Here is an 18870-nt window from a genome sequence, read left to right as displayed (position 1 = left end):
ACCTTATGCTCATGAGTTCAAATGCCCATTCAGCCTATTGTTGTTGGCCCAACATGAAGTCGTTTTGCTCTCTTGTTATCCAACTCTTGACCTTCTACATTGTACATTTGTATAATATTTTGTCATTTTGCGGAGGAACCCGCATCGCTGCTTGCAGCTATATTTTGATAGTGGTATTGATGGAATTCAGTCTGTCAGCAGTCTTTTTCAGCATGTTGCTTTGTTTGCAATCAAGGACTAAAACAGCTTATCATCAGTATAAAGGTCAATTGTGTTTGTGCAGCAAGAGAACCGTCCATGCCTGCAATGTCACAATGTCCAGGTTTTCATTCTGCAAATGCTGTAACATCCACAAGATGTCCTCAGTCTCCTGGAACTGAAGCTAACCTATGAAGCTACTTTACACACAGTCAAGAACATAGCTAGAACACACCTACCATTCGCTAGGTCTGAAATGGCAACTATTGACAGGGATGTGTCAAAGAGTGAGAAAGGAGGGTACTTGTCACATCTATTGTTTAAACTTACTTACACTTACAACACTGAGTTTGCCGGAAAAGTCTACTTCTTCTTCCCGCCTAATGACATGCTCTCACTTTTTTTCTTCTGTGCCTCATAGAACAAAAGACACACCTTCAGGTTAGCATTTGTGCGCTAATTTCATTCAATAATGCAGGCAGGGTAAGAACCAATAACTATTATCAGTACTACTCTGGTGTATTTCAATGTTGAATTTAAAAAAAGAAAATAATTCCCATATATTTATTTATTATTTAAGAATGATTAAATATGACTGAATTGAAAGGAAATGAACATGACAATAGGTTCATGTGGTGTGAGGTGAAGGGCTGAACTGTACCTCAGTCATGGCATCGTCAATCTGTTTCAGTTCCTCGTAGTGGTCTCGGGAATCCCGCAATGGTTGCACCATAATCTCCTCTATCTGGGGGAAGAGCTGTACAGATGCAGTAGATGGTTGATACCAATTAATGCAAGATGTTGTAAATTGTTAGTGTCTTCATTTTCTTTTGGACATTTTCACTCTGTCTCACTTTCAACAAGTGTCTGTTTATGTCTGTGTAAGTGTGTGTGTGTGCGTGTGTGTATGTGTATATAGGTGTCTGTCTGTCTGTCTTTCTGTTTCTGTCTTAAACATGACCCACCTTCATTACAGTCTCAAACATGGGAATGAGGACAAATTTGATGAAGCCAATTTGGGCAGTGGGTTTGGTGACTTTGTCCCGATCCATAAAAGGAGCCACAGGCAGACCCTCTGACTTCTCTCTATCACTCTGGACCAAATTAACACATACTCAAGCAGCTATCAAGTGTGAATTTCAGTTTGAACAATGAAAAATTTGAGTTTAAACTTTTCATCCACAATTATGGTACGATTCATTCACCTGCATAAAGTACTCTTCCAGTAGACAATCCACCCAAGGTTCAGCCACTTCTGTAGGCCTCACCTCATTGGAGATGTCACAGCATTTAATAAGAACCATCTTTAGCTGCATGCACACAGGAAAGACAGGGAATATATCAATACATATCCTATGTATACATGCAATAGACATTCAAAATGTACACTACTTATTGTGTGCATTATACATGTCATCAATACCTGGGTGAACATTACTGCTCCTAGTAACGTGTGGAGTACATGTTAATACTTTTATCATAAATAAAAGGGAGTCAGGTGGCTGAGCGGTTAGAGAATCGGGCTAGTAATCAGAAGGTTGCTGGTTCGATTCCAGGCCGTGCAAAATGACGTTGTGTCCTTGGGCAAGGCACTTCACCCTACTTGCCTCTGGGGAAATGTCCCTGTACTCTGGATAAGAGTGTCTACTAAATGTAAATGTAATAAATTTTTGGAACAAAACATCACATTACACATGGTGTGTAACATTCTTCAGGAGGCCTTTGTTTACTACATACACAAGTTACATGCTCATCGTTAGTGAAACCAAAGTTGTCCACTTTCTGTTTGAAGGAATCCAATATCTCCCCATGTCTTGCCATGTCAGTAGCCAAGATGAGAGTGATGATAGCCTGTAATGGGGCAAAATGACAAAAAAATTAACATACCTGTCCCAGCCCAATGTTTTATTATTAATGTTAACAACACTATGAATGTTATCTGTGTGACTGTGAAGGAGCCACGAATGAACCTGGCGTATTTGCTTGAAGGCCTCTAACTCAATGTTAGCAAAGATGTTACACTCAGGCATAGAGATGATCTGGAAGGTCACTGCGCAGTGATGGTTCTCAAGGGGAGAGATATCGTTGTAGCGCACCGCTAGCTCTGTACGAGCGTTGATCTGGTACCTGGCAACATACAGTCAACAATTTCCTGATAGCATCTAGCTAATACAATATGCTTTGACTGCATGGATATCTGATGAGGATAACTTTGTGTTAAGATAGCAATGCTATTAAAATGACTTTACTTGCAATATTAGTAAATAGGAAAAGTATTGCTTCAAGCAAAACAGACTTTAATTGTTGGAATGCTGCTTCAGCATTCCAAGTATTATTCTTTGAATCTTTATTCAACTTCTTAATATTATTATTCTATTTCTTCCGCGACACCTTTCAGCGCCTTCAAATCTTCAGCTATTAAAACCGTTCAGCTATCAAAAAATTCAGCCGTTTCAGGCTATGACTGATATTTATTTTCAGCTTTGTACCTCTTATGCTTGAATTAATCTAAATCAATATTCATAATATTTTTAACATGGGTTTCCAATGGAGTTCTTTCAATTCCTCTCAGACTTCTTTAAACTTCTTCAACTTCCAAATCCTTCTTCTTCCTCAATCTTTCAAGTAGAGCCACCATTTAAACTTAAAAATGTTGACAAAACCTATATTTTTAAATAATTCAGCTTTTTGATATCTAATGTTGTTCTCGCTGTGATATATTGTTTTTATTACTGTTGCTTGCTTTTTTCCACAGGTACACTTGCACTTATAGCGGTTCATGTTGTTTAATTGTAAATTGTTTAACTACATGCTCTTATGGTTCTTCCCTTTGGCACTTACTTTGGTTGTTTACAATGTGTGCTTCATGTTTTGGCTACTCGCGATGTTTTTTGGCTATCTTGTTGTTATTATCAGTGACCTATGCACTTTGTAAAGCTCTCTCTTAGAAGTCGCTTTGGATAAAAGCGTCTGCTAAATGAATAAATGTAAATCTAATCAACTTTTTTCAATATCACTGATTATGTTTCATGACTTTTTCAAACCGTTACTGAGATTTACATGGGTGTGTACGTGAAAGCCTAGAGTGCAGACTGAAACGCTTAGAGTGGATGGGAGCTTCGGATGTTGTTGAAAAAATATTTATAGTTTGCCAGCATTGCCACAATTTTCGCTCTTCATGCTTTGTTTTTGGATCAATAGATAGCTAAATTTGTGCTGGTCGTAGACAGTTGTCTGTTGACTCCAACAGACGTACACATTAGTTCAGAGCCCCACGAAAGCGAAACAAAGTCCAACTCTCGCCCCATAGAGACATGAAAATCTGGTGACAAAATCGTCAGAGAAAGCAAAAAGAAGATTTTGAAACTGCCGGTAGAGTCGTATTTCTGACCGCACAGAATTATAAAGGACATCTCTGGTTTCGGCAGAGTCTTGGGTCTCGGAAAATATCCTTATTTTTTGGATTGGACGTATAGTTTTGCGTCTAGGTTAACTTGTTTGAGGTGTGGATTCTAGCTACATTTCTGTTATTCTCTGCCCTCAGCGCGTTAGCAATCATAGCTGCACCATCACCGTGGCAACGACAGACACGCACCACTCAGTCTCTCACACAGGTGATTGGTATTAGTGGAGTCACAAGACAGAGTTTGATAGTATTTCAACCTAATACAATTTACAAGAGGTGACTCTGCAGGTGCTGCTAATATCTCTTTTACTACTATTGCTAATGAAACTGTTTTGTTCTACTACGCCATTGAGTGCGTTCACTTGACCATGAGAAATCCGATTACTAGCAATTGTCGCTTTATGCCAATAATACGATTAAGCTACTCCGTTTACATGTGTCTTTTTATTAATCGTTGTATGCTCCACGGACAAAACTTGCACCATCATCCTTCTGCAACAAAGTGTCGCCGTGTCTTCCTGTAGGCAATCAACACATTGAATCCTACTGAGAAAGCCGAGTAAACGCTATTACGATCCCAACTATAATTTCAGCTGTTAAAACTATAATATTTTTGTTACGACTAGCTAGCCTACTTTTTCTTCTGTTTAACAGTTCAGCTTTCAGCTTCTCCCGCATTGTAGGCTATTTAAAGATCCTGTAAAGTAAATTCCATGTTTTGCTTCTAAGTACATTATATACGTGTGAAATGAGTTCCTGAAAGCATGTGCAAAGCGCTAAAACTTTGTCGCACTGAAATGTGGAGTTAGACCGAAGAACAGTTTCTCTTCCGTTTTCAGATCAGGTTTTAATGGGCGGAGCCAAAAAATGCCCTATCTATGTCATTTCGCCCCATCTACGTCAGGTCACTGAATGGCTCCTCCTGCTGTACTGTTATTGTAGCTTACATCAGCTAGCTAGCTAGCTTCAGGATGTCTCCCACCACCCGCAACTGCATCTTCCCTGGATGCAAGAACTCCAGCTGCGCTGCAACGCCATTTAAGTTCCCTGTTGATAATGAAAGGAAAAATAGGTGGATAGAATTTGTGAAGAGGCAGCTCATGGAAAGCTTCGGATAAACTCCAACAGCCGCCTCTGCGCCACTGACCATTTCACGGCGGACAGTTTTAACATGGACCAGAGACAGACGGGGTTCACCAACACATGGCTTCTCTTGCAGCGCGGAGCCGTACCGAGCATCGCCCCCCCCCCCCCGGCCGTTCATCCTCTGGTCGCACCTGGACCATCCACCGCCGCCAGCAGTTCATCACTCAGTTCTATGTGCTTGTTATAATTATACTAGATAACTTTTCCAGAGGTATCTCTGCTATAATTAGTGCAAACCGCTAACTTGATATTAGCCTACTCGGTGTAGAATGATGGTATTTTGGTGAAATGGTAGCTAATGTGCTAGAAGTAGTTGGAGAGCTCACTGTCTGCTGTCTCTGCTGTAAATGTTTACTCCTGTGTTACAGCTCAGGGGAATATTTCATTTATATGCATCTGTATGTTTCACTCATTGAACAAATACATTCTAATTCTATACTGTTTTGTTCGGCTTGACGTAGCGTCCATTATCTGGGTCGTAGGTAGCTTACTTGAGAGAGGGGGCCGAGCTTCAGCTCCTTCAGGCGATACGCCCCCCCAGTCTCGAACAGAGAAGACTGCTGATTTTCTTACGATTTCAAAGCCTAATTTAACATACTTGTCTGTGTTTTTTTTCATTCGAATTTGGATGGGTAGTTAATAACACATTATTCTGTGGTGTGGTGAACTTGAAACTCATTTTTAATTCCACTTTACAGGATCTTTAAGCTCTTAGCTTTGTTAGATGATGCAGTTCAGCTTCCACACTGCCTCTTGAAATTCAACTATTTCTTCGATTGCTTCACAACGTTCAAACGTATTCTCCCGCATTGTATTTAAGCACTTAGCTTTGTTAGATGATGCAGTTCAGCTTCCACACTGCCTCTTTTGTGTGACTCACATTTTTGAAATTCATAAAAAAAAAAAAAATGTATTTTCTAATTTCTGTATTTTCAGCAATTAAAAATAAATAAATTCATCTTTCATCATTCCAACGCATTTTCTGCAGGAAATGCACTTTCTAGTTGTTTTTACATTTTTATTTGACTTACGTGTTGTTATAGCCAGGGTGGTCCAGGTCATGACACACAGCAGCTGTCATGAGGATGCACATGTCAGTCATGGTCAGCCTCTCCTGAGAAACATACACAAATAAAAGTTTCTCTTGCTATTCTTGTGGGGACTCACAATTCAGTACCATTCAAAATCTGTATCCCCTAACACCTGAATTTAGCCCTAACCTTAAAGGGACAGTTCACCCCAAAATGTAGTGCTATCCATCCATCTAGATTGTTTTGGTGTGAGTTGCAGAATTTTGGAGATATTAGCATCTATTTTCTTTCTACCAAATTTCAACTGACAACCGTGAGTACATCTCCCCATGGATGAGTGGCTTGTGCTCCTTTCTCGTGATACGGTTGGTGGGTGTAGTTTGGTAGAAAGACAATAGTTACATGTAACTGCTCTCAACAAGATCTGTAGATTATCTTGAGTAACCAGGTCATGGGGGGGGGGGGGGGGGGGGGGGGCAGAGTGCGAATTATACAATGACAATGGGGGGGGGGGGGTCAACTTCTTCTCCAGAGCATGTATCAACCACCCCGACCTGTTGTTTTTACCTCTTTTGGGGGGGTCCAAGTCTTAATTAGGAGGGTCAGACCCACCCAAACCCTCCCGTAATTCGCACCCTGGGGGGGGGGGGGGACTTTGAGTACCACATGACTAGCTCAATCCAGTTCCAATATATTCGAGAGAAGGCAGACATCTCGACAGCCCATATCTCCAAAACTCGGCAACTCACACTAAAAAACATTTGGATGGATAAATACCAATACAGGTAAGGGGAAAAAATACAATCTTTTACATTTTGCCTTGTTTTACTATTCTTGTGGACATTTCTTATCCTCACACAAATTGTTCAACAAGCCCCCACACACACAGCACTCAAAGTCACAAATGGACACATACTCTCAAACACTTACTCATTTACATTTACATTTACATTTATTCATTTAGCAGACGCTTTTATCCAAAGCGACTTCCAAGAGAGAGCTTTACAAAGTGCATAGGTCACTGATCATAACAACAAGATAGCCAAAAAACATTGCGAGTAGCCAAAACATGAAGCACACATTGTGAACAACCAAAGTAAGTGCCAAAGGGAAGAACCATAAGAGCATGTAGTTAAACAAGTCACAACCAAACAACATGAACAGCTATAAGTGCAAGTGTACCTGTGGGAAAAAGCAAGCAACAGTAATAAAACAATATATCACAGTGAGAACCAAAAATTTAAATCAGTTACCACTAACCACAAGAGCAACAAGTCTCTAAGCAAGAGTCATTGTGATCCTTGAGGAAACTAACATCGGGTCAAGCGAACCGTTCCTAAGTACCGTTGTACTCCCGGAACAAGTGCGTCTTGAGCCTTTTCTTGAAGGTGGAGAGACAGTCAGTGTCTCTGATGGAGGTGGGGAGTTGATTCCACCACTGGGGGGCCAGACAGGAGAAGAGCTTGTGTTGGGACCGGGCGGTCTTGAGCGGTGGGACCACCAGGCGGTTGTCTGAAGAAGACCGTAGGTGGCGGGTGGGGGTGTAAGGCTGCAGGAGAGACTTGATGTAGACGGGTGCAGTCCCGTTCACTGCTCGGAAGGTCAATACCAGGGTCTTGAATCTGATACGGGCCATGATAGGTAGCCAGTGGAGAGAGATGAGGAGCGGGGTAACATGGGAGCATCTGGGTAGATTGTAGACCAGGCGGGCCGCCGCGTTCTGAATCCTCTGAAGAGGGCGGGTTGCACATGCTGGGAGACCAGCGAGCAGAGAGTTGCAATAGTCCAACTTGGAGAGGACGAGTGCTTGGACTAGCAGCTGGGTGGAGTGCTCAGACAGGTATCTCCTGATCTTCCGGATGTTGTAGAGGGTGAATCTACACGACCGGGAGACCGCAGCAATGTGGGCCGTGAGGGAGAGCTCGTCGTCCATGGTAACCCCAAGGTTCCTGGCAGAGGATGAAGGGGTCACCGTCGCAGATCCCAGGGTGATTGAGAGATCGTGGGAGATGGAGGGTTTAGCCGGGATGATGAGAAGTTCTGTTTTGGCGAGGTTCAGCTGGAGGTGGTGCTCGGTCATCCAGGCGGAGATGTCTGTGAGGCAGGCCTCAATCCTAGCTGAGATCCCCGGATCGGTCGGGGGGAACGACAGGTACAGCTGCGTGTCGTCAGCGTAGCAGTGGTAGGAGAAGCCATGGGAGGTGATGATTGGGTATGTGTATCGATTACTCGATACACATGTAAACATGCAAGTGCATAAAATCAGATAAGCAGGCAATTAAGACACAACATACCACATCTACAAAACAGACAATACTGTCTGTCCTGTATCCTCACCTGGAGGTTACAGAGGTGGATCATCCCATACATCATCTGACTGACACAGAAGCAGTGGCGGAAGTTATGGAAAGGGTTGCTGCGATAATTCTCCTGGATGCCCAGCTGAAACACAGAATGAGAAATGCACTGTTCCCATGTAATAACCAGATGTGTCACACCGTGACTCTAAATCAGTACTATACTGTATACTGTTTTGATAGACTAAATTATATAATGCTGAATCTTACCAGCCATCGTTTGAGTGTGATGGGGTTCATGTTGAATTCTTTGACAAGGCCGAGGTCGTGGTACATGTACTCCAAGCAACTCAACATCTACACATTGGAGATACATAGTAAACACAAGTTTCGTCAGAACATAAAATGTGTCTGGCATATCTTGGTCCTTAATACACATGATGTTTGTTTTAGGAATGAGAGAACTCCAACCTCATTGTGTTCCCAGTGCCAGACATCAAATGTTGGCTTCTTAAGGGCTTCAATGGTCTCCTGAGATAGATTGTACTGTAGACAAATGGACAAACAGTTAGTGGTGTTTCTTCTGTCCACCATGACAGTGTAGCTGTAGGAGCCATTTCTGTGTTTTATTTTATATGTTACTTTAACGCTTGCATTTGCCTCACACGGCTGAGAGTTTGTGCCCTCTACAGGTCAAAAGGCCGTTAAATAGGAGAGTGACCTGTTGGAGGTGCGGCTGACTGGGAGCACACAGCTTTTGACCTTGCATTCTGCTGGCTTGTTTGGTTGAGGATAGGCCTCGCTGCTCTTTGTGCTCTAAGGGATTATTTACTTATTTATTTTCAAACCACAAGTTAAATTTAAATAAACCAACCACATACAACGGTACTTGGACCTCTTTGGATCTCCTTTATTCCTTTATTTCATATGGCAAGCGTCAAAGAACCCCCAGTCAACGCCAACAATGTGACTAACAAATGGGACACTCCTGCAGGATAAATGGTCACCACATTAGTCAAAAGCTCGCTTTTGGATCCGGACAACCCTGTGGACTACGAGGATTGGAGCCCCAAAGCCACGCCAGGTACAGGCCGCAAAGGAACAAAGGAAAGCCGGCGCAAACAAAAGCCGAAACTGTATGGGCCTCTGTTGGATAAAGAGCTCTAGGTGCCAAAGCTAGTACGAATTGGTTAGATAACATTTTTGTTCGAATTATGGATTACCTTTGAATCAAGTTTGATCAGACTTTAAGTTACTAGACGAGAGTTTAAGCGCTGCTTGTTAATTTAACTGCAAAGGAGCGATGATATATTTTGGAAAGGACACTTTGATTTTGAGAAGATGAATCCCTTTTTTGTTAAACAATGGCGGATGAAAACAGTAAGCCTGAATACAAAAATGTGCAAACTGATTTGGAGGAAACTGAAACCGCAAAGGATTTGCGTACCTCCAGAATGATAAAGCTCGGACTGCTTACACGCAAGATGAACATTATCAAAGAATTGATGAATGACCTGTCAAACATAAAACAAGTAATGGAAAATGCCGCACGATACGGCGACTTATTGGATGAGTTTAAAGCTAGTCATAAGGAGTACCGGCATGTAACGTCGGAAAAGGAACGCAAATCTGATATATTGTGGTATCAACCTAAGAAAAAGACGAATGAATCGTTCGTGTTGGAAGTGAATGCATGGCTAGGGGACCAAGAAGGGTATTTAGATGACGATAAAGAGGACGTAAATCCAGAGGACAGTGTTTCTGCAACTCATGCAAGGAAATCAGATGATGGGGGATCAAACGTCTCTTCAACCTCCTCCGCGTTGGGTCGCGCAGCAGCGGAGAAGGCTGTGCTAGAAGTTCGATTGGCTGCTCTTAGAGAAAGGCACGCCATAGAGAGCGAGGAAGCAGAATTGGCTCAAAGACAAGAAGAATTGAGAAAACAAGAGGAAATGTTAGCTGTCCAAAGCGAATTAGATGCAGCTAACGCCAAACTCGATATATTAAGTGACCGAAAAGTGGTGTTTCACAGAGAGACGGAATGAATGAGCATTTGGAGAAAGCACTCCGATTAGAGGGGACAAAGGCATTTACTAGAATGGAACCAAAAGTTGAAAAGAGGCATGGCAAAGGAACGCAAGATGTGAGTGTTAGACTTAAATCACATGCCCTTGCCCCTCAACCAATGCAACTTACATTACATTTAGTCATTTAGCAGACGCTCTTATCTAGAGTGACTTACAGTAAGTACAGGGACATTCCCCCGAGGCAAGTAGTGTGAAGTGCCTTGCCCAAGGACACAACGTCAGTTGGCATGACCGGGAATCGAACTGGCAACCTTCGGATTACTAGCCCGATTCCCTCACCGCTCAGCCACCTGACTCCCCCTTCATGCCACAGAAGAGCCTTATTTCCTTACATCTGTGCGGCCCCCCCTCTGGCCAGATCCATCTCTGTACAGATTCCCTGCCCAGCCAAGTCAACAAAAGTCCCAGCCACAACCCCGTAGTCACATTTATGAGCCTCATCGAACACAGCCCTCTCAAACCACTCTACACCCCCAGGGTCCATCACAACCCCACTCAAGGCAACGGTCCCAAGGTGGTGCACCTAGGGCCTCTCCTGAAGAACAAGACACGGCTCATCTCTGACATTCTGCATAGGCAAAACAACATTACAGCATCATTGATAAGGCAACAGGACAAAACATCTTTGCCACCAAAGGAGATGAAGGTTTTTACTAATGATCCAATTGACTACAGGTCATTTATCAGTTCATTTGAACATATCATAGAGAGCAAAACTGAACATGCAAAGGATAAATTGTACTATCTGGAGCAATATACATCTGGTCAGTCCAGAGAGCTGGTTAAGACATGTCTCTTCCTAGATGCAGACATAGGCTTTGCAAGGGATTTCCTTTTCAGGCTTTGGAGCCGTTGCATGAAGTCCACTTACTTCCAGTAAGTGGACTTCATGACAACAGGTTCATAACTCTGCCAGAGACATCAGAATCAGAATGGGTTTTTATTCGCCATGAAAGTTTGCACAGACAAGGAATTTACTTTGGCAGGAGAGCCTACCTAGGCAGCCATTTTCGGCGCCAACTAGAAAGTTACAGCATAACATGAGGAGACAGGAGGAGAGAAAAAGGCAACACCCAGACAATGCTCCTAGAGGAGTACAGTGTGGGAACAGACAAAAACCTCAGCACATAAGCACAACAACATTTACAAAAACACGATACTTGCAACGGGGAGTGGGGGGGGGGGGGGGTAGACAAGCAGCATCTGGACCTGCAGCCATGGTAGGCGCTGGACACAGATCCGCCAGCCACCCTGGGGAAACAAGCAGGCGAAGGCGTTGGATGGGGGTGGGGGGGTTGTGATATCTGTAGTAGGTGAAAGTTAATGTGTGAGTAGGTCTGGGTTGGCGCCCTCGACCTAGGCCACAACAGTCCGATTCTCCCTATGCAGATTGTGTTGGCCAGGAGACATCCTTGGTCATGACCCGGGAAGAGACCAAACCACAGATGTCGGTGGGGGGGGGGGAAGGGAGGAGCAAGATAGTCTCGCTTCAGCGCTCTCCAGGGGAGTTGTTTTCCAGCGACGACCTTGGCCATACACACAAACAAAAATTCCTGTAACAAAGAGTAACATACCCAACCAGAAGTCGCTATCAAAGTGGCCTTATCTTAAAGATGTCAAGATTTCCACCATTGATGCAGGAATTGACTTGCTGATAGGCACAAATGCACCCAAAGCAATAGAGCCCTGGCAAATCATAAACAGCGAAGGAGATGGCCCGTATGCAATGAAAACACTTCTTGGATGGGTAGTGAATGGCCCAGTAGGGACAGGATCTAACAATGAAATTCAGTCTCATACAGTCAACCGAGGAGGAGATGCTGATTGCTCATTACAATACCGACTTCAGTGAGAAACTATGCGAAGAGGTGAAGGAAATGTCCGTTGAAGACAAGGGAGTCAGGTGGCTGAGCGGTGAGGGAATCGGGCTAGTAATCCGATGTTGCCAGTTCGATTCCCGGTCATGCCAACTGACGTTGTGTCCTTGGGCAAGGCACCTCACCCTACTTGCCTCGGGGGGAATATCCCTGTACTTACTGTAAGTCGCTCTGGATAAGAGCGTCTGCTAAATGTAAGCTAGCTCTACATGGCAGTAGTGCTGGAACAGTTGAATAACTTGATATAGCCCATAACTTGAACTTGATATAGACAAACAGTTTCTGAAAATCGCAGATGAATCGGCCAAAATGGTGGATGGACATTACAGTCTCAAGTTACCATTTAGAAAGGATCATGCCACATTGCCTAATGACCGTAACCACGCAGAGCAACGGCTCCAAAGCCTGAAAAGGAAATTCAATAGGAACCAGCTATTCAAAGCACAATACACCTCATTCATGACTGACATGATCAGCAAAGGATACGCAGAAATTGTGCCAAAGGGGCAGCTGACTGGAACGGATGGAGAGGTGTGGTACCTACCCCACCTCGGAGTTTACCACCCAAAGAAAGGAAACTTAAGAGTCATATTTGATTGTGGAGCATCCTTCTGCGGAAAAGCGTTGAATGAGGAGTTACTCAAAGGGCCTGACTTAACCAACAATCTTATAGATGTGCTCAACAGATTCCGTCGGGAGCCAATAGGATTGATGGCGGATATCACTGCCATGTTCCATCAAGTGAAAGTCTCAGACAGTGATGTTGACTTTCTCAGGTTCCTGTGGTGGCCAGACGGAGACACATCAAAACCTCCCTTGGAACACAGAATGACTGTCCACCTCTTTGGGGCAACATCATCCCCCAGCTGTGCAAGCTATGCACTCAGGAGAACAGCTAAGGACAACAGAGAGCACTTCAGGTCAAAGGTAACAGATACGGTTCTGCACAACTTTTATGTAGATGATCTGTTGAAATCGGTGCCCACGGCCCAGGAGGCAATACAACTCATCACTGACATCACAGCCGTCTGCCAAAGAGGAGGCTTTCACCTTTCGAAGTGGGCTACAAACAGCAGAGAAGTGTTGTCTTTCATTCGCGTGGAAGATAGAGCCAAAGAGATGATGGATCTCGACCTTGACAAAGACAAACTTCCAACTGAAAGGGCCTTAGGTCTGCAATGGTGTGTCGAGAGTGACAACTTTACCTTCAAGGTTCAGTCAAAACAACAGCCACTCACCAGAAGAGGAATGTTGTCAATGGTCTGTTCAATCTACGACCCCCTTGGCTTCCTGACCCCCTTTACACTAACAGCCAAATTCCTCCTACAGGATCTCTGTAAGATGAATCTAGGCTGGGATGCAGAAGTACCCCTCCGCCTCTGTGAGCAGTGGTCGAGATGGGCAGCTGACTTAACTAGAATCTCAGACTTCAAGGTGCCACGATGCTTTAAACCTAAAGGATTTGGATCAGTCATGTATGCACAATTACATCACTTTGCAGATGCAAGTGACCAAGGCTATGGAACTGTAAGTTACTTAAGGCTTGTGAATGACCACAACGTTGTCCATGTCACCTTTGTCATGGGAAAGGGACGTGTGACTCCTCTCAAAGGGATGACAATCCCCAGGTTGGAACTCGCTGCCGCATTTTTAGCTGTAAAAGTGGACAAGCTGCTGAAATCTAGTTTGCAGCTGCATTTAGACCATTCCATGTTCTGGACAGACAGCCAATCTGTACTAAAGTACATAGCAAACGAACACTCCAGATACAAAACATTTGTGGCCAATCGAGTTGCAGCAATAAGAGACGCAACAGAGTTATCACAGTGGAAGTACATTGAGTCAAAAGCCAACCCCGCTGATGATGCAACAAGAGGCCAAAATGCAGACAAACTTACAAACAACAAAAGATGGCTTCATGGTCCAGACATTTTAGGAAAGAGAAACAAGAGCAACAGCAAGGGCCTGTCAGCTTCAAAGAAACCAGTTCACTTGCACTGGATGACCCAGAGCTAAAAAGAACACACACAGTGAATGCAATCTGTGCAAAGGAACAAAACACAACACAAAGACTGATGACACACTTTTCTGACTAGACGAAGCTTCAGCTTGCAGTTGCATGGTATCTGAAGCTAAAGGAAACCTTAAAAGGACTGTCACAAAAAAGAAAACTGGGCGAGAACAAGGTGGTTACCAGGAGTAAGACAAAGGACATGCCCGCTTACCCACTGAGTGGCCAGCAGGTGAGTCTTGAAGACTTGAAGAAAGCTGAAACTGCCATCGTTCAACTTACCCAATCTCAGTTCTTTCCAACTGAAATAGAAATGCTCGCAACAAAGACACCTGAAATAAAGAGGAAAAGTGTACTGTACAAACTTGACCCATATGTAAAGGATGGAATACTAAGAGTGGGAGGCAGGTTGAACAAAGTAACCATAGGAGAAGAAAAAAGATGTCCTGCCATAATCCCAAAAAACTCACACGTATCCACAATGATTTTACAGTACATGCATAAGGTAACAGGACACGGTGGAAGAAACCACATGCTGTCTGAACTGCGGAGAAAATATTGGATTGTCAATGCAAATTCAGCAGCCAGAAAGATTCTTACTCGATGCGTGGTGTGCAGACGACACAAAGCTCGAGTTGGAGAACAGAAAATGTCTGACTTGCCAAAGGAAAGACTTCAACCTGATTTACCTCCGTTTACCAACACCGGCGTGGACTATTTTGGTCCTTTCGAAGTGAAGAGAGGGAGAACACTGGTGAAGAGATATGGGGTGTTATTCACTTGCATGACCAGCAGGGCAGTTCACATTGAAGTGGCCAGCTCCTTAGATACAAATGCCTGTATCAATGCTCTGAGACGTTTCATTTGTAGGAGGGGGCAAGTAAAACACATACGCTCAGACAATGGAACCAACTTTGTTGGCGCAAAGAAAGAACTGCAGAGAGCATTGACCACAGCAAACCAGGACAAGATACAAAAAACACTCAGAGAACAAGGCATAGAGTGGACATTTAACCCACCAGGCGCATCCCATCATGGAGGCATATGGGAAAGGCTAATAAGATCAATCAGACAAGTCCTCTGTTCTGTTCTTAAACAGCAGAGCATCGATGAGGAGGCACTCCAGACCATATTGTGTGAAGTGGAAGCAATCTTGAACAGTCGGCCCCTCACAACAGTCACCACTGACCCTCAAGACTTGCACCCCCTCACACCAAATTATCTCTTACTGCTCAAAGCAGAACCAACTCTCCCACCAGGTACATTTGATAAGACTGACCTTTACACCAGACGACGCTAGAGGCAGGTTCAATATTTGTCCAACCTCTTCTGGAGACGTTGGACACTAGAATATTTAACACTACTCCAAGAGCGCCAAAAGTGGAATACCAAAAGAAGGAACAGTGCGGAGATGTTACTTTAGTGGTGGATCCAACAGCACCAAGAGGCTCCTGGGTTGTGGGAAGAATAGTTGAAGTTTTCCCTGACTAGAAAGGACTTGTGCGCTCCGTGAGAATCAAGACCCAAAGCAGCATCATAAAAAGACCCATCACAAAGCTCTGTTTGATACTAAAGGGTGATGAAGACAAACCTTGAACACTCAAGACGCCAATGGTCTTGTACTTTCTATCTTTTCTTTAATGTGCTTGGTACATTAGTACATGGAAAAAGTAATGATTTCAAGGCTCCCATTCTGATTTGATTTCGTAATTGTTTTGCTTACCAAATACAATTAGGGGCCGGTTATGTAGGAGCCATTTCTGTGTTTTATTTTATATGTTTCTTTAACGCTTGCATTTGCCTCACACGGCTGAGAGTTTGTGCCCTCTACAGGTCAAAAGGCCGTTAAATAGGAGAGTGACCTGTTGGAGGTGCGGCTGACTGGGAGCACACAGCTTTTGACCTTGCATTCTGCTGGCTTGTTTGGTCGAGGATAGGCCTCGCTGCTCTTTGTACTCTAAGGCATTATTTATTTATTTATTTTCAAACCACAAGTTAAATTTAAATAAACCAACCACATACAACGGTACTTGGACCTCTTTGGATCTCCTTTATTCCTTTATTTCATATGGCAAGCGTCAAAGAACCCCCAGTCAACGCCAACAATGTGACTAACAAATGGGACACTCCTGCAGGATAAATGGTCACCACAGTAGCAGTGTCTTTTTAAACAGAATTTTACCTTTGGGTAGTTTGGAACGTCACGCCTTGGCGACAGCTTCTTTCCATCTTCTGTGAAGCTATATTTGCAGCCACATGTCACCCTGAGAACAGATGGTGAGACATGGGGTTTATAAATAAGTAACAACTTATGAAAACGATGAAAACGAAATCCTTTAATTTCAAGGTTGTAGGAGTTTAAAAAATGGTAACAGGGCGGTTTTAGTAAACATAATGGCAGGTTTAGTAACCCTATTGCATATCACCTTGGAAAAAACTTAAATAGTGAAGTTGGTCAAAACAGCAACAAAGATCTTGATTTCCCTGACCTTGCTCCTCCCTTGGAAGTCATCTCGTCTCTCAGTTTCCTCAGGTCGTTCTTACACTTTTCAATCTCAATGACCTTCAGGCCTTCCACTGAAACATGTACAAACTGTTAGTTTACAGAGTAAAAAGTGAAACAACAATTTTTTGTAGATCCTTGAGACAAACCTCGGTGAATTTCCTTTTAATGATAGTTTGTAGCATGACAACATGGAAACACTGATGCAGTTTAAACCTTAAAGAGTCACTGATCAAAAGACATGCTGTACAAGAAAAAATGGATTTCTGTTCATGTCCTAGTACTAATACTTGATCAGAGATACCACAATAACATCCTAACTCACACTCCACTCTCTTCTCCAGCATGGCCAGTCTGTTGGTCACCTCCGTCTTTAACTCGTTGATCCTAAAAGCTCTAAAAGAAAAAAATACAAGAAAAATGCATTTGTACATTTCCATGGAGAGCTTGTGTTGCTTTTTCCACTCAAGGAAATGTTTTATTTTTAACATGTTCAAAGCTGCTGAGGGGCAATGGCAAGTACAACTGTTGCATTACCTGCTAAACTGCTCAGCAACTTGGGATAGAACATTCTGGAACATGTCTTCCTTATCTGACAAAGAAGAAATTGGATTTGATTATGTATTTACGAATGTATTTTCTTTCTGTTCCTATTTTTGTGTTTGTGCTTTCCCCCCCTACCTATTCTAAACTTTGAGAGTAAATGTATATTCCAGATGAAGTAAATATAGCCATATTTAAGGTTCCTCCGGTAGGAGGAAACCTATTGTTTTTGTTAGTATTCGTATTACTAGGGTTCCTCCGGTAGGAGGGAACCTATTGTTTTTGTTAGTATTCCTATTATTATTATTTTTCCTCTTCTCCGCTAAATGGCTCAATAGCTCAAAAAGTCCTTGACCCGATTTTTTCAAATTTGGCCCAATGATACACCAGGTCACTCACTACTCCCAGACCGCTAATGGCCCATGTAGGCCCATAGGTGGCGCTATAAGCCACGCCCAAAGTCTACGTGATTTCCCCAGCGCCCCATTATTCCAAAATGCCTGAAAATTGGTATACATGCCTTATTTCTCATGGGGAACAAAAAAGCCTCAAGAACCCATAAGGTCCGCCATGATAGATTTTGCTGTACTGTCCAAATTTGGTACAACCTTCAAAACCCTTCTCCTCATGAACCATAGATTCAATCGACTTGTAAATTGTTACAGATTTGTAGAATACATGTCTTTCTATAGGGTGAAATTGAATAAGGAATGCAATACAAAATTACTGAAAGAAGTGTATTTATGTAAATGTCCACATTGCCACAATATCTTTGTGTTAATAAATCAAATATAATTTTGACTGATGGTTTTTCAAACCTTTGTGCCTTCAAGATGACATCCTTCTGAAGTACCATACGCAATTTCACCTTGATATGTCAATATATGATTGAATTCAATTGAATTGCTCCACAGCGCGCGTGCTCCAAATTCTCAGACTCATTCTGCCCCTTGACACTAGGGTGACCACCTGGCGCGGCCATTGTTGTTTTCAACTGGAATCGCCTGATAGCCGTGTTGGAGGCAGCCACGTTCGGTAAGTCCTATTTTTACACATTTTAAGCTAGAATCAATGATTGGGTTCGTGAAAGTACACTACTCTTGAATTATGGTGAAGGTTTTAGCACTTTTAGACCTTTAGATCGTGAGTCTGAGTGACGGAAGACCAAACTCGAAAAGTAGCTGCTGTAGTTCTAGCTTTTTTCCTCTGTGTTTTTAATTAGTGAGTCATTTTGCATCTCGGCGAATTGTTCATCAAAAAGGTCGAGGAGGGCAGCCTTTAGGAGAAAAAGCAATTCCCCACAGACCTGTCGGCTCAGAATTTTGATTTGGGGCGTGAAAGTCTTTGTAATAAGCCTATGTGCCAGGGAGACCGCATAGACTTAGGCGGCAGCCATGTTTTGGTCGCGCAAAGGTCGAGCTGGTCTTTGGTCAGATGTGTATATTGACCAGTTTTGGGTGGCTGGCGGGTCTGTGTCCAGCGCCTACCATGACTGCAGGTCCGGATGCTGCTTGTCTACCCCCCCCCCCCCCCCACCCCGTTGCAAGTCACGTGTTTTTGTAAATGTTGTTAGGCTGATGTGCTGAGGTTTTTGCCTGTTCCCACACTGTACTCCTCTAGGAGCATTGTCTGGGGGTTGCCTTTTTCTCTCCTCCCCTCTCCTCATGTTATGCTGTAACTTTCTAGCCGAAAATGGCTGCCTAGGTAGGCTCTCCTGCCAAAGTAAATTCCTTGTTTGTGCAAACTTTCATGGCGAATAAACACCAATTCT

At 43.3% G+C, this 18870-nt stretch overlaps 1 protein-coding gene across 1 annotated transcript in view; it reads right to left on the bottom strand.

The window, feature by feature from the left end:
- Positions 1 to 561: 561 nt before the first annotated feature.
- pde9ab (phosphodiesterase 9ab) overlaps positions 562 to 18870 on the bottom strand; it is a 28053-nt gene continuing 9744 nt past the window's right edge. Inside the window, exons 5-18 of the mRNA XM_067256872.1 lie at positions 17094 to 17148; positions 16882 to 16952; positions 16543 to 16630; positions 16236 to 16317; positions 8550 to 8624; positions 8349 to 8435; positions 8119 to 8223; positions 5782 to 5864; positions 2169 to 2325; positions 1936 to 2049; positions 1404 to 1508; positions 1164 to 1292; positions 860 to 955; positions 562 to 612 (exon numbers count right to left, since the gene is read on the bottom strand). Coding sequence (XP_067112973.1) covers positions 562 to 612; positions 860 to 955; positions 1164 to 1292; positions 1404 to 1508; positions 1936 to 2049; positions 2169 to 2325; positions 5782 to 5864; positions 8119 to 8223; positions 8349 to 8435; positions 8550 to 8624; positions 16236 to 16317; positions 16543 to 16630; positions 16882 to 16952; positions 17094 to 17148 — 1298 coding nt within the window. The remainder of the gene's footprint in view (positions 613 to 859; positions 956 to 1163; positions 1293 to 1403; positions 1509 to 1935; positions 2050 to 2168; positions 2326 to 5781; positions 5865 to 8118; positions 8224 to 8348; positions 8436 to 8549; positions 8625 to 16235; positions 16318 to 16542; positions 16631 to 16881; positions 16953 to 17093; positions 17149 to 18870) is intronic.

This window comes from Osmerus mordax, chromosome 19 (assembly GCF_038355195.1).
Source record: "Osmerus mordax isolate fOsmMor3 chromosome 19, fOsmMor3.pri, whole genome shotgun sequence".
Lineage (NCBI taxonomy): Eukaryota > Metazoa > Chordata > Actinopteri > Osmeriformes > Osmeridae > Osmerus > Osmerus mordax.
Note: the sequence above shows the minus strand (reverse complement) of the source record. Positions and strands in the feature narration are given on the sequence as shown.